This window comes from Paramormyrops kingsleyae, chromosome 6 (genome assembly GCF_048594095.1).
Source record: "Paramormyrops kingsleyae isolate MSU_618 chromosome 6, PKINGS_0.4, whole genome shotgun sequence".
Lineage (NCBI taxonomy): Eukaryota > Metazoa > Chordata > Actinopteri > Osteoglossiformes > Mormyridae > Paramormyrops > Paramormyrops kingsleyae.
In genome coordinates this window covers 29,484,356-29,500,148 of record NC_132802.1, presented here as the reverse complement: position 1 = coordinate 29,500,148, position 15,793 = coordinate 29,484,356, and the positions used below count along the sequence as shown (strand labels likewise).

The 15,793-nt window shown below is 39.3% G+C and overlaps 1 protein-coding gene across 2 annotated transcripts; it reads left to right on the top strand.

Annotated features, from left to right (window-relative positions):
* Nucleotides 1-1,815: 1,815 nt before the first annotated feature.
* LOC111844745 (uncharacterized) lies at nt 1,816-15,547 on the top strand. 2 transcript variants are annotated; one of them, XM_023813495.2, is made up of 5 exons: nt 1,816-2,057; nt 9,404-9,501; nt 11,313-11,394; nt 12,086-13,934; nt 14,587-15,547. In XM_023813495.2, the coding sequence occupies exons 1-5, from the start codon at nt 1,976-1,978 to the stop codon at nt 14,684-14,686; spliced, it is 2,211 nt and encodes a 736-aa protein (XP_023669263.2). In that variant the 5' UTR covers nt 1,816-1,975; the 3' UTR covers nt 14,687-15,547. The 2 variants fall into 2 exon arrangements, with proteins under 2 accessions (XP_023669263.2, XP_023669265.2); XM_023813497.2 differs by lacking the exons at nt 1,816-2,057; nt 9,404-9,501 and having other exon boundaries at nt 11,345-11,512.
* The last annotated feature ends 246 nt before the right edge of the window (nt 15,548-15,793 follow it).

Below are 15,793 nucleotides of genomic sequence, written 5' to 3'. Positions count from 1 at the left end.
AACGTCAGAGACACAGGTCTGCAACTTCTTCAAAAATAATTATTCCCTCTGGATTTCCCCATCTTATACTGAGCTCGTGGTTGAGTGAAAAAATACATGGGTGTATTGCGTGGTTGCTGGAAACAATCAGGTGATTTTCACAGAGGTTTTGAGATGGCGAAGCTAACACACGTTGACATTTGACCGGCATAATAGCATTTTGTAGACTTTTGCACAGTACTGTATGTATGTGTGCATACATATACACACACACATACACAGACACACACACACTCACGTACATTCACCTAGTTTGTGCTTAGTAAGCCTGGAATGTCACTGTACCAAACATAAAGAATAATCTGGTCATTAATTGGCAACAACTCAGAACAAAGAAAACAGGCTACCTCCATTCTTAGTGCATTCTCTAAATCTGAATAAAAGAGCACACTCATAATGTGGTAGCTTCAGAACCCATGTCCAGTGGCATTCTATTCTATTTATTTGCTTGTTTGTTATGCATTAATGTTTTTATTTGTGCTACTTTGATGGTTTGGAGTTCTGGGAAGGTTTATGACACTTGTCATCAGGAAGATCCCATTTCAGACATTAAATCAGTTGAAAGAGTCTGAGACTGTACAGGATAAGTGGTTTAGTGGATGGATGGATGGATGGATGGATGGATGGATGGATGGATGGATAGAAAATTGTTAAAAAAAAAAAAGGTTATGGGAACAGGGAAGGATGCCTTGAACAGCAAATATGGAAACTACAAATGGGATCTGTACACCTGTGTTGCTTGTAGCTATTGATTGGTGTGGGAATCACTTGAATATTTTACTAATTAGTTAGGCTGAGTCTCTCTCAGTGGAACTGTACGGGAACGTATCTGGAATGTAATCCTTTGATATCTGGTCAAGCCCAGTTCTGTAAATAACAATGCTGCTTGTTTCTGTTGTTAATAAAAAATTCAGCATGACATCCATTTCTGACCTTCCAGTACAAGCCACGGCTCCTATGACTACGAAAAAGAAGCCACACCCTCAGAAAACAAGAAACACACACCTCACCACTCTGTAACCATGTCGTATAAACCTCACGTAATTTCAGATCACGTTCCCAACTCTGTAGCAAAGCATAGGGCACAATTCAGTGAAAACACACACACACACACACACACACACAGGTGTTGGAATTCATATCTTTGTGGGGACCGTCCATTCATTTCTATTGGAAAAACCCTAATCCCAACAACGACAACCTTAACCCCTACCTGCCCCCTAACCTTAACTATAAGCAACCAATCAAAGTACAAGACTTTTGACAACAAGAGTTTTTCAATTAGTCACACATTTTTATAAAATTGAGTTTCTCCTTGTGGGGACTGAGAAATGGTCCCCATAACATCAAAATAGATGGTTTTTATCACATTGTGGGGACAAAATGTATATATAATGTATACATAACCCACACACACACACAGAACATTCATACAATTTACTCATTATAATAAAAGAAAATGTAACGGAATACATTTAGAAAAACAATTTATTGTACATGAAACGACTTCATCTAGTGAAACGGATGCATGCAAAGCTGTTGCACGTCATTGACGAGACGCTCTAAATAGAATCATTTTAAGATAAATGTACAGTCGTTTGTCCACACCTATAAGGTATCTTCAGAATTTAAGAGAACCAAGACTAGACATGTCACAGTGGGATGACTGTTAATTATTATTTGGTAACCATTGTCTACTTCGTTAGGTAACTTCGTTTATTCAAATACAAAAGGAGGAGAAGTGGGCGTGGCCATTTATGGACGCATATTGTCATGGCAAAACGATAGAGTATGGTAACTGATGGGCGACAGGTAGCCTTTAGGGAAACAGCCCATCCGCGGTACCTAGAAAACTGAAAGATTTTGTTTTGTACAATATTGATTAAATATGCAACATGTGTAACACATTTTAGATTAATTTTAGATTAGATCCGAAATGAAAAGAGGAGCATTTACCCTGCTGGGCACTCGGAAAACCCCGTCTCTTTTCGACACAAACGCTGAGATCAGGGAGAGCGGTGAGTACCATCGATGGCGATATCGAACTTTGGTGACATTCTGACTGGGACGAGACAGTGACTCGTTTCTAAGACAAGATCATTGTAAATGTGGGATGATTATAGGATTTGAACCTTGGGGGGCGGCTAAACCACCCGAAGGAATACGAAATGCCCCCATCCCACTATTACATTTTCCGATCAGAGGTGGGGGGATTCAACGCGATAAAGTTTTCTGCGCCGGGGGTGCTACGAATCGTATACAAAAATACTGGACAAATCGCTAAATAGTTTTAGAAAAAATATTTTAGGGGGGCTGAGACAAAAAATCCGAGACGGAAGTCCATCTGAATAGGATCTAGAAACCGCCTATGTTATAAACTGCCTGGTGCCATAAATATGACTAAGTCTTATTGATTATTTGCAGCGTGTGAGTATAATTTGAATTTTCAGGAAATTTACGGTAACCCTGAATTATCGGAGAGTTTCAGTGGGTGCTATTTCCTTCTTTTAATATATGTAAGAGTAATGTAAGCAGTCGCTCAGTGTGGTAGCTGCAATATGGGCTCTCGGTAGCGTCAAATAATGCCAATGGCTTAGAGCAACAGGCAGAAACAGCCAACTAATAAGTACACAGGACTTTTTTTACCATAAAGTACCAGCGTACGAGTTCTTTGGCAGCAAAACACTATTTGGCCATACATATATGTCGGAACTATTTGTATGAGTGATAACATACCGATTTACGTTGATGATAGATCTCAACACTGATCGAAGTTGTCTCACGTCTGGAAAAATCTCTGGCATTATAATTTCGTGATTTATTGATTCTGAAAAGTTTTTTACTCTTAAATTCGCTACTGGTTCATTAAAAAATAGCACCTCGTTAGTTAAGAGCGAGTTCGTTAACGGCACTATTTTAAAGATGCCACTTAAGGTATTAATACTATTTGTTTTGCACTTGGTGAAGCTTTGGAGAAGTTGGAAATTACATTTTTTAAATATGGTTAAATAAAAAGGTATATCTAGATCCCTTGACGACAATGCTTGTTTTGCTAGAATACTTTCTTTTAGCCCCATTCCACCAGAGGTATTCAAACTCTGGGGCCAAAAAAGAAAAAGAAAAAAAAACAGAACACAGCGACCCCAGTGCAGATTTATTTAAGAATTGCAACCTTCAGAAATTTTAAAAATACTGCGAACACATTATATCCCCATACACATTATATGAGGCTAACAAATAAAAATAATTAAAATGTGTGACATAGACAGGCACCACGTATTGAATACATCAAACTTTTATGACTAGTAACGTAACAAAAGTTTACTGTGGAAAGGCTGCTCAGTTAATGCTGACACACTTGGAATCATTTAGTAACTTCTAGCTGATATAGTTGTATTAATATAAAATGATAAAGATGGTAAAGAAACACTTAAAACGAGTAGAAACAGAAAATACATCGACATATATCTGGAATACTGTTCCAGATATATGTTGTGTGTGTGCGTGTGTGTGTGTATGAATTAGGTTTATATTACATTGTGGGGACCAAATGTGCTCCACAATGTGATAAAAGCCTGTTATTATGACGTTGTGGGGACCATTTTTCAGGTTCCTACAAAGATCTGTGACTGCAGTTAGAAAGCTAAAAATGCCAAACGTCTTGTATTTTGTTTGGTTACTTATTGTTAAGGTTAGAGCTCAGCCCCCTAAAGAAATACTAGACACCCCCCTCCCACCATTACATTTTTCCAGACGTGAGACAACGTCAGTGTTGAGATCTATATCATCAACGTAAATTGGCATGTCATTACTCATACAAGGAGTAATGCTTATGGAGGTAATGTTGGGATTAGAGTTTCCCCATAGAAATGAATGGAGAGTCCCTACAAAGAAGATATAATTACAAACCTCTGTGTGTGTGTTGGGGGGGGGGGGGGGGGGGGGTTTCAGGACAAATATATCGGCCCTAGGGGGCCCTGTCAAAAAAAGTTTGAATACCACTGCCCTACTCCATCTCTTCACAAGCATAGCATCAACGACAGAAACTCCATTGAAGTTAATTAGAGCGCAGTGTTCATGTATGGGGCGGATTCCTGTGCCGTTTTGCCGGCTGTTGCCAATGGGAAGTCACCAAAGCATGCTCAAAAAGCCACCAGAAGCTGCTGAATGATGTCATACACCAATTCACATATTCAAATATTTTAAAAAGTAGGAAAATTACAAAGAAAAATAAAAGAGAAGACCTTCGTTTATTAAAAGTGATATTAAACAGGTGCCTTTGTACAAAGGTGTTATAAATTTCTCAAAATCTTTGGGAGCTTTTGGGGTCATATTAAGTAAAAGTTGACTTCCCAAGTTTCAGCCAAATTTCAGGAAATACTGTAGTTTGATGATGTGAGTGAAATAGCAAGAACATGTATAGCGATTGATTAACTTGGATGGTGAGGGGCACGGTCATGAAGACATTTGTAATCCATACATGTTGTTCTCTTTCAAGTTGCATAACCTTCAATTTTTATATAAGCTATTGATAGTGACTCGAACCCAGGACACATGCTAAATTTTGCATTAGACTGTTTTTTTAAATGAAGTGGCTAAAAGGGTCCTAAAATGTAGAATGTCCCCTTCTGTCATAACCACTTGACAAGCCCCTGCCCCCCCCCATGGCAGAATCATGCAAATTGTATAAGGCCATCTCACAGTATCTCAATTTCATAAATAAGCAAGATTTAAAGGTTAACATAACCCCAAAAAGCCAACCTTATACCTAATATGATAAGTAAGGTATAAACCACGAGCATGTACAGTAGGTCAAGCAAGGCCGGTCAAGCATTATAACCAACACTAAAATAATACTTAAACCAGTTTTGTCACATATTAGAATAAAGCACCACACTGTCAGAAGCAAGACATATAATTAAAGACTTAAGAAGATGACAATCAATTGAGTAACAACTATCTTCACTTTGTATAAATGAATTCTCTTCAAGAGTCAGAAAGGACATTTTTTTCACTAAAGTAATTTCATTTTGCAATTCATTTACATTTGTATTCATATTCACTTGTTTTCTCAGTAGGAAACATGTTGAGTGAAAATGGATATTGTCTGTATAGCATCGGGATTGATAATGTTTAGTGAACATTTTACATAGTTCAGAACTATTCATGAACTATTCATCTGAGAATTGTAGGAGAATTACAGTACTGATTAAACAGTACATGTCACAGTTAGATGACCTGCCTGCATAAATGATTTAAATTCCAGGATGAGGTTTGCTTCATTACCTTTGGGAATACCATCTACAGTTAATATGAAAACTTTTATTAATATAAAATGACATGGCTACACATCTGTACGATGTGTTTGAATATTATTTAAAAGTTCCCACTACACAAGCAAATTGAATTAATTGAAGTATTTCTTTTCCTAAAATTAATTATAGGTTCAGCTTCAGTTAGGAATGTATTTTTTCCCTATATGGAAGTCATATGATTCGTACAAGTAGTATAAGATACAGGTGCCTTCTTTAGGAATTCTTTAGTTTTCACTTACCTGTCTTACTCTCCTATTAAACACACAGACAATGGCAAAGTTTGGGATTAGTGCACTGACTCAGTCCTTTATCCAGCACCCCTGCAGCAGCTGTCAGATTTAAGGCCCCAGTGCTGATACGTACACTCTGCCAGCCATGATATTTGAACTGGTGACCTTCCAGTCATAGTCCAGACCCTCAGAGCCACCAATCACATTCTGTGCATAATGCAACAGTGGCTAATATATTCCAAACATTAAACACTTTGGCAGTCCAAATAAACAAAACTAAATTTACATTCACATTTCCATGTGCTTAGAGCACATTGAACTTGAAAAGGAAGTTTTCCTTGTAATGTGGCCGGAGCACTAGCTTATTTTTCCATTTAGAGACCACAACATTTCTTTGTAAATCTGCTTGAAAGGGGACATGAAAGATAAGAGAAATCCTTTGCTCGAGTTTCTCAGCCTTTAAAAATGCTACTGAGTTGTGAGAACAGACCTGAGTCATATTTAGCATGTGTGTGCTATTCTGGAACAGGTGGGACAATTAATGCAATCTTATAAAAACATTGTGCTCAAGGTAGTGCAACACTTCCTGATTTTTGTCATGAGTTGTCCTTCTTTTCACACGCATTCTGGGTCTAGTCCAAGTATCAGCCAACCAGCCAGTTTAAAACAATTCACATCTGACTGGTGGCTGTTTGACAGACGGGTGTTGGCCAGGTTCACATTCAAGTGGAACACATGTTGCTGGGATAGCCTTCTTCCTCTTGGCACCCAATGAGCTGTTCATTTAGCCACAAGACACTGCAGAGCCTGTGTGTTGACATTTTTACTAGCTGAGTGGATGCTGGAGTACCGCGTAAGGAACTCTTTCATTGTAGACTGCTCCTCATGCAGGAATGGTGACTGAATTCCTGTCACTTTCATGACGCCACATTCAAATATTCCTTCAGTTTCAAGTGTCCTTTCAGAAGAATGTTGATTTGTTGACCTCCCATTAATTGGTCATAAGAATTAAAATCTCTGCCGGGCTGCGTTTCACACAAAGCCATTCATATTCTTACATAATGCATGATTCTACAAGCTGCTTACTATCCTTGTGCTAATTAAATGACAGGAAATGACATAGAAGTTTTTTTTTTAAGCTAGCCTATGTAACCCAAGTGTATTACATGAATCAAACTCTGAAGACAAGCTAATGAGGTCTGATTAACTGCTGCAGCTTTTGACCTTATGTTTGCTCCCTGTAAAGAAACATCATTGTGATTATGTTTTGTCAGGCTGCAGTTGCACTGAAGCTGTATGGGTGTAAATCTTATGCAAAGCATGTGCTTGAAATCAGCAATATTTCTCCACTATTTCTGTGCATCCATGAGGCGACTGTATTTCAGAGTGCATGCTTTGCATGTAGGAGGTCCTGGGTTCGGTCCCAAGTATCTCCACTCTGAATCCTTAATGCTCTTTATGAAACATGTCAAACATGAATTGTATATGTGCCAAAATAAGTTCATCCGTTTGGAATCATCCTGCCAGGGAGATGTAACTTAGTGGTAGTTTGCATGTATGATGCATTGTGCCTGTGATAAGAAGGTTGCCAGATTGAGTTCCAGCCTCAACAGAATAGTTGCATCTTCATCAGACGCTTGAGTTGGGATGGGCAACATAATATCATATTGCGATTATATACATTCATATTGTCATAAATTTGAATATCATGAGTATCGTGATATAGCCGACACTTGTTTTCTTGCATATCTGACAGTTATAGTGTGCTGTTTTTACACGAATTCCATTATGGTATGAGTCTGTTGTCAGCATAATTCATCATTATATCTGTCACATGTGACATAACTATTACTAAAGCAATATGGTCATCATAATCAGAGAAACACAAGGCCGCCTGTTATATTTGGCTGTTTTCTACATGTGAGTTTTTGAATATTGTGATAAATATCAATATTGTGAAAATCTCTGAAAATATTGTGATATAATTTTTGGGGCATGTCACCTAACTCTAGTCAAACCCGTTCCTTGTAACGTACAGTGTGGTAGTCCGAGAAAAAAAACCTAGCAACGAAATGTACTGTCAGCATTTTCTAAAATGGAGCATTGAGTTAAAGAAATTATATTGTTATAATTATCAATATCATGATAATTTTTTTGCCATATTGCCCAGCACTACCCTTGAGCAAGACCTTTAAATCCTGCCACCTCAAAAAATGCATCAGGATGCTGGATGATTGGCTGACCGTGTGGTCTGATCCCGCACTTCACTCTCTCCTATATGTCTGTGTGTGTTTTAAAGGAGCAAGAGGGGATATTTGAAAACTAACAAGATTTCCAGTGTTCTTGTATTTGCACGTATGGCAAATAAAGCATCATTCCATTTTTGTAGCATGCTCCTCCTTGCTTGCAGTATGCATGTCTGCCATTCAGTTGATGTCGCCCTATACTTGTTGTGCATTTTGGGGGTGATGTGTGACTCTGTGGGGTAGGACTATGTCCGCTGTGAGTGAATGGTTCCGGTTTGAAATCTTGTAGCTGGCAGCAGCAAGGTGCATAAATTGCTGAAAAACAAGCAGTTCAAAACAAAACACATAGAGCAAATACATTTATAAGCACACTAACACACAAACAGAACTCCCTGAAAGAAATCTAGGGAATTAAATAAATTAACCTGTCTGAAAGTTGTTAGTGGATTGGTTTTGCTGCATGTTTGTACGCAGTCTGTCAGTGAAATCCTTTCAGTGATGCTTCTCTTGACCTATGTGAAAGTGTGTGCACAGCAGATATATTTAACAAGAAATCATTTCAGTGAATGGAAAGGGTTTTTAAATAACTAAATACTTTTTTTTTTCATTTTCAACACAGCAGTTTAAAAAAATGATATGATTGGATAGCCGGCTACTGCAATGATAGCAATCCATATTATCTCAACGGTAGTGATTGAGGAAGTGTCTTGAGGGCTTGAAACGCTACCACCTTCAGTTTTGCGAGGTATTTCTCTTGCAGTGAAATGCCACAGCACTGACACCTGATGTGGCCAGTGTCTTTGTGTGCACCATAAGCAGTGACATATACAGTGAGATGCCTGATTACTCAGGTTCTGCAGGTCAAACTGGATATTGCTGGATGGAAAAGTAGGCTGGAGATTAACCCTTCTGGTATACCTGCAGTAGTTCCCTGAGGAAGGAATCATCTGTAGTTAAGAATGGTATTGAAGTATACTTCACATGGCAGATTGAACTGGGGATGCTTCAATGAGGCCAGATCATGGTTACTGCCCCACCAAGCATGGTTCACCGAGAAGGCTTGAATGCGTACTCGTACTTCATGCGTGTGAAGTAAGCTGGTTCTTTTTGCATGTATTCAAGCATGCCATGCCTTATGTCTGGTATGTAGTGCTGCAGTAGCAAGGCTCAGTAAAATGTTACAGGCCTTGGGCATTTACATTTTTTACAGGTAGCTGTCTAGAAAACGAGTCTGCTGCAGGGTGAACTTCTGCAGAGAAATGAACTTTGAAATTGTGAAATCTGTTAAGATTAAGGTTTGGATGTGGAGGGGACAAGGATGCCAGTAGTTTTGAAGACTGATATTTTACCAAAAACTGTCCTAATAGATCTACGGCAGGATATTAAATTATTCAAAGGGCCACAATTAAAAAAGAAAAGACAACAAAAACATATTTACATATGTACTATGACATTTAATTATAAAGGAATGGTCCCCCTCAACTTTTGGATTTTTAGTCTAAGTTTCTCACCAATGACACCAGAACCAAAGAGCAATGAATTGAGAAGAATTTGTAATTTTCTCTTTCCCCAGACAATGTGGATCTGCCTTTGGACTCTTCTGCCAGGCCAGAGCCAGGCACAGCTAGGGTGCGAGCCAGGCCAGCTGTCCAGCTTCACACATCATCCTCTGTAAGTCAGTCCATCCACCCTCAATAAGTCCTTATTCTACTAATGCTGCTGTATTCAAACCTAATTTAAACTGTTTAAGAAGAAGAATTTAAAGAATTATTCTGTATATGAATTGAAAAAGCTTCCATTCTGGTCAGTCATAAATTAAAAAAGTTATATTATTAGCTGTCATCATTGATAGAAATTTCCTAGGTAATTTGTATAATTTATGCAATGATGGTATGAATAGTGTGAGGTATCAGTTAAAGGTTAGGCTGTGACCAGTGCCGTCTCAGACTTAGTCCTTTCAGTCAGTGTAATCTCATTACCAGCTGACGTGTGCATTGAGCATTGTTCTGGGTTCACAATTTATGAAAAGTGCTATGAATAAATCTAAAGGCTTCTTTAATGTTGAATCAAAGACCAGCATTAAGGTACTGCATAAGTTTAAAGACGTACCTGTACTGTATGTGAAGGTGCTGGACGGTGACACATTGGACCTCAACATGAACGCAAACTATAGAGTTGAGATCAGGTGACAATTGCTGATGCTCAAGATACTCAACTAGTCCAATGAAGGCCAGTTTTATTGCTTCCTTAATCAGCACAACAATTTTTATCTGTGATATGCATAATTGCAAAAGGTTTTTCTAAGGATCAATTAACCATTTAAAATGATAAACTTGCATTAGCAAACACAAAATTCCACTGGAACACAGGACTAATTGTTGCTGATAATGGGCCTCTGTACACCTATGTAGATATTCCATTAAAAATAGCCGTTTCCAGCTGTGATTTTCATGCCATAGACCGGGGAAGAAGGAGCAAGGAATTGAGGAACCGGGGAACGAGGGATTTATTGCAGAATACCACACTCAGGAACATAAGACGTTAGACTTCACAACGTTAATGGCCGGACTGGGGAAACATACTCAAATACAGATCTAAATACATCAGACTAATTAACAACGAGAAACAGCTGGTAACACAGAGATTCCACACGAGGTAGCGAGGGGGGCGTGGCACACGGGAGGATTGGAAGAGCAGGTCATGACAATGATAGTCATTTTTTTTTCCAAAAGTAAGGAAATTTCTAAATGACCCCAAACTTTTGAACGATAGTGTATCCTTGAGCAAGGCCCTTAACCCCTAGTTCGCTGGGTACTGCTACAGGCAGCTGCTCTTCACACGCATCTTGCTTTCACCTACATAGAGCAAGTTGAGGGAGGCTTAAAAAGAATTTCCCCATGGGGATCAATAAAGTATCAATTATTATGTTTTTGGACTGTGGGGGGGACCAAAGTACCCAGAGGAAACTCCAATACGACACAGGGAGAACATGAAAACTCCACACACATGCAGTTAGGGTAGAGACTTCAACCTTGGTCCCACAGGTATGAGGCATCAGTGCTACCCACTGTCACCCTAGCAGGGACCCTTTTCGGTAAAAAAACAAATAATAATGAACCCTTATGAACCTTCGCAAGTACCTGAGCGTCCCCTCAGGAGAATTACTCCTAAAGCATTACTCACACTCCAGTTCAATTATCACCACCCAGGTGTGCACAGTTGTGTGATGAGGGGTGTGAACACTAATCAATTTTTTCATCAGTTCTGTATGGTCACCTGGACACATGACCTTTATCCCAGCAATCATACATAAGTTAGCAATAGTACTAAAGAGATGATATGTGGCTCATCATTGATCTGTAGTTCAAGATTGATCTGTTTACCTAGATAAATTGAATAACCCTTCACATTGTTTTTCTCATTTATTCATTTCACTATTATTAACCCCTATGTCATCAACTTTCCTTCTTTTTGTTTCCCAGTCATCTTCCCAAGGCTTTGCTGTCCCAATTCCAAAAGTGCCACTTATGCCCCCAACCAAAGGAATGATTGCAGCTGGGAGAGGTACCAGTCAACTGCTGCATGATGTGTGTGCTTGACTGATCTTGACCAGATTGCAGGGGGAGGAAGGAAAAGAGAACACAGGAAAGACAGTGAAATATTGTCTTAATAAATAGTTTGAGTATGTACATGAAGAAACCCTGCCATAAACTGACATCCCACCAAGGGTATACCCTGACCTTGTGCCCTCTGTTTGTGTGTGGTCCGTATGTTTGATTCTAGGACACCAACAGGTAGATTCTTGAATAAGGTGCTTTTGCTGCTTTTTTTGACTCATATTGGCAAGAATTATGTTCAATCTTACTGCTTTATAAAGGGAAAGAATGGTGGGGTTTTCAGCTTTGGTCCTAATAAACAATCTGCACGCATTTTTTTTTGTTCCAGCTCAGCTCTTAATGAATGATTCTCTGTAGAAATGCAGCATAAATTAATTGCATAATTTTATTTACTGAACTTGAGGCCTCATGTTTCTGAATTAGGTATTCATTAACAAACTTAAAATAACTAAATAGTGACTAGATGCTTTATTAATCTTTAAATGTCATTATTATATAAACATCCTTTCATCATCCATCCATCCATTTATCATTTTCCAACCACTTAATCAGTACAAGGTCACTGCACTGTTGATGGAATGCTCTTGTAATCGATTCTTACTGGTTCTAACCTATGGCGATCTTTCTTTCTTTTTCAGAAAATGGCAATGCAGTTCCCAGTCAGAGCTCCTTTTTTAATTCACTGGAAGGAGAGATGTACATTCCTCCACCACCAACTATGCAGCCCCCTCCCCCACCAACAAATTCAGCCAGCTGTTCCTCACCTAATCTGCCTGCTTGGAAACCACCATCACCAAAGCCAGTACAAAAGGTGTTCAGTCAACACTCAGACCTCTCCCCCGTCATGTCATCCCTGAAAATTCCCTCGAAAGGTTCCTCAAATTCACCTAGCACCAACATCTTTGATTTCTCTAGTTCAGCAGTCACTAAATATGCCAGTTTACCCCCATTCTCAGACCCTACTCTACCTGTGGAGAAATTAGAAGGCACCACACCCAGAATCCAGAATCCCCCCTCTCCGCCAGATAGGCTCTCCTCCTTGCAAGTTTCAGATTCTCCAGCTGAAGTCACTGCACCTTCCAGTTTCAACCCCCAGAACAAGGCTAAGCTGTACAGTATGCCAAACACCAGCATTTTAAATAAACAGAAGGATATTCAACATAAGCCTAATAACCCCATCATCGTTTTAGAAGATCCTTCCACAGATAAAATTTCACGTCCAGTACAAATCAACAGTAAAATTCCTGCTGCTGTCAACAATTTTGGGTCAGCTACACTGTCAGATGCTCCTGCGAAGCCAGCTCAGAGTACAAGTCCCCAGATGCAGAATGACCAGCAAGATGTCAAGGACATCCTGCAGGCCAACCTTCCCAACAAAGTGACTGAGGGACATATGTTTCCTGTCAAGGATTCTGGGTCAGTTATTCTAGATGGAACTACATATCCTGCCCCAGAAATCTACTCCAGCCCAAAATCAAGTTATGTCATGATGCAAGCCAGCAGAAGCTACAAGCATGGTTTAGATGTGAGCCGAAAGCCATACTACCTTCAAAGGGGAAGTAGAGGCTTGCAGTCAAGGGAGTGCACAACCTCTCCTATTGCCCTTCTGCTTGCTGCCAAGGAGCGAGAGAAACTCAAGTCATTACACTTGAATGAATCTTCCTCAATTGATGAAACAAAGACCAATAATGCAAACTCTTCAGCCCAGAGTCTCCTGAACCCTCTGCCTCCAGCATCCGTAGGTGAGCGTGTAGCTCAGTTTCCAAAGAGGCAGGACACATACTTTGTGCGCTCCACTCCAACACTTAACCCCACTCACAATGAGAATAGATTACACGATGACAGCACGTCTATCATCCCTCCACCTCCCGAATTTGCAAACTTAGAGGAAGATACTAAGAATCATAGTGATCATTTCAGTTCACCTCCTAATCTGCCTCCCCCTGACCCACCTGTAGTGAAGACACACTCTGCACCAGAACTCCCTATCGTTTCATCAACCTCTTCCCCAGAAATCAAGCCAGCAAAAGCACCACCTCCTGAAATCAAGATAGCAAAAGCACCACCTCCTGAAATCAAGATAGCAAAAGCACCACCTCCTGAAATCAAGATAGCAAAAGCACCACCTCCTGAAATCAAGATAGCAAAAGCACCACCTCCTGAAATCAAGCTAGCAAAAGCACCACCTCCTGAAATCAAGCTAACAAAAGTGCCACCCCCTGAGGCTAAGCCAGAGCCCCCCTCTGGCAATCACAGGACCCTCCAGAGCATTATACATAAGAAACAGTTGGACCAGGGATACGGCTTGAGGCAGTTAGACAAAGAGTCTGGAATTCCTGTCAGGCAGAATCCTGCTGACAAAATGAAAACAGGATCACCCACAAACGTTAATTCCTCGCAGGCTCACAGCTTTGTCCTCAGTGAACTGGGAAGTAAAGTGGCAAAGATGGCTCACAAATCCTCTGTGACGTCCAAAGAAACCAACAGGTACAGAATTATCAGAGCTTTTTACTCCGAGGAGACATTAGCTTTGACAGTTTGATCATTCTAGTCATGTAACAAAACAATGTTACTAAGCCATTTGATAACACTATTTCTTTGTATTTTGTATACTACCATTAAAGACTACAAGTACAATTAAAATGAAATATACAATTGGGTGCTTCTCCTTAGTGGCAAATATTATTTTTATATGTTTTACAACTAGAGAACCCCCCCCCCCCATAAAGTTATTAGGAGAGAATAAAAGAACTTGTACCTTGGGGTTTCAAAATTTCTACTTTAAGCAGGAAATAAAAATAGTACCTATTTGTATGTCTCATCTTTGGAAAAACCACTTGTTTTTATGAGGTTTTCACCCATCATTTATGTGTCACAATTATAAATATTATCTCGTAAGCCTTACAATTTTCATTACATCTTTTCTAGGACAACCTGCATGTTTAGATAACTATTTATGATTTTATGATTTGGTTTGTAATAATAAAATGGATAATAATTCTTAATTCTAAGACTTGAAAAAGCAGGTATGTTTTTCTGTTACTCTAAAAACTTCCAAGTACTTAGGTCACAGACCAGTTTTTTTACTCTAAGTAAAGTATGAGTCTTGATTTAACATCCCCTTGTTCTGTCATCGTAGTGATTTGCCAACATCAAAGCCGCCCTATGGCACCTCCTTCATAGTACGACCTGGGACTAAACAGCCAATCAGTGTCATCAGGAAAGGAGATTCTTCATGAGGACAAGGGACTGCAAAATACAGACTGCATGGAGAAACACATTTATTGTCACAGTGACAGATAACAGAAACAGAGAGAAGTCCTCACAAGCCACAGAAAAAGCAGGTTCTACCAAACACTGAGATGAAATTGGGAATGTTCCAGACTCCTCTGTCATATGTTTCCTATTCACAGTGCAAATGGTTTACTAAGACACAGCAGGGAAATTACATACCTACTTTTGTTATTTTATTTTCCTAGATTATTCATACTTTTATCCTAAGAAATTTACAACTTGAATTTATTTTGTCAGATCATACAAATGGATGTTTTAAGAGTAATTCGGGTGTGGTGCTCCATAGAGCAGTGTTTCTCATCCTTGGGGGGCCCCAGACAATCCACATTTTTACTCCTGTAGACTGTCGGGTCCCCAAGGATCGGCTTGTGAAACCCTGCCTCAGTGAAATGTTGTTTCTTCAGACACTTCTTAAAAATCCAACGATCACAAAAATCCGTGTGCTAAACCATTATGCTACATGTGGCCTTTCCTTGATTAGTCTAGTTGACCATGCTTGTCTTATTATGAAAACTCAAAAGGATTTTTTAAAATTCATAGTTATAAATTAATATGTGCACAATTTCACTCTGTAGTGTAAAAGAAATGCTGTATAAAGTATATGTGTATATAAGTCTTTGTCATATCCTCCCAAATGCTTTGAATTATTGGTGCTATACAACATTCCAAATATTTGGGGTGTGTGCGTGTTGGGAATGGTTAGTATATGTGTTGGAAATTTAAGTTTTTGATGTATGGTTCAGTTGGTCTTGTTACCACAGCATCACCTAAAACTGATCTACTAATAAAATAAGTTTTGATTATTACACTTTCCTAAAAAATATTTCCATATTACTGCCCTTTTGGCTTGTTTTTCCACACCCTTTGAATCCCCATTCTTGTTTCATCCAGCCTCTTCCCATGCTTAATGTGATGGAGAGCATGAGTTCCCTCAGGACCATGGAGAAAATGTGAGGCGTACACTAGATAAATTAGCATCACTCAAAAATAGCACCCAGGTCAAGAGAAAGCAAAGAAGCCCCATAAGTGTATGTGTTAGGTCAAAAAGAGGT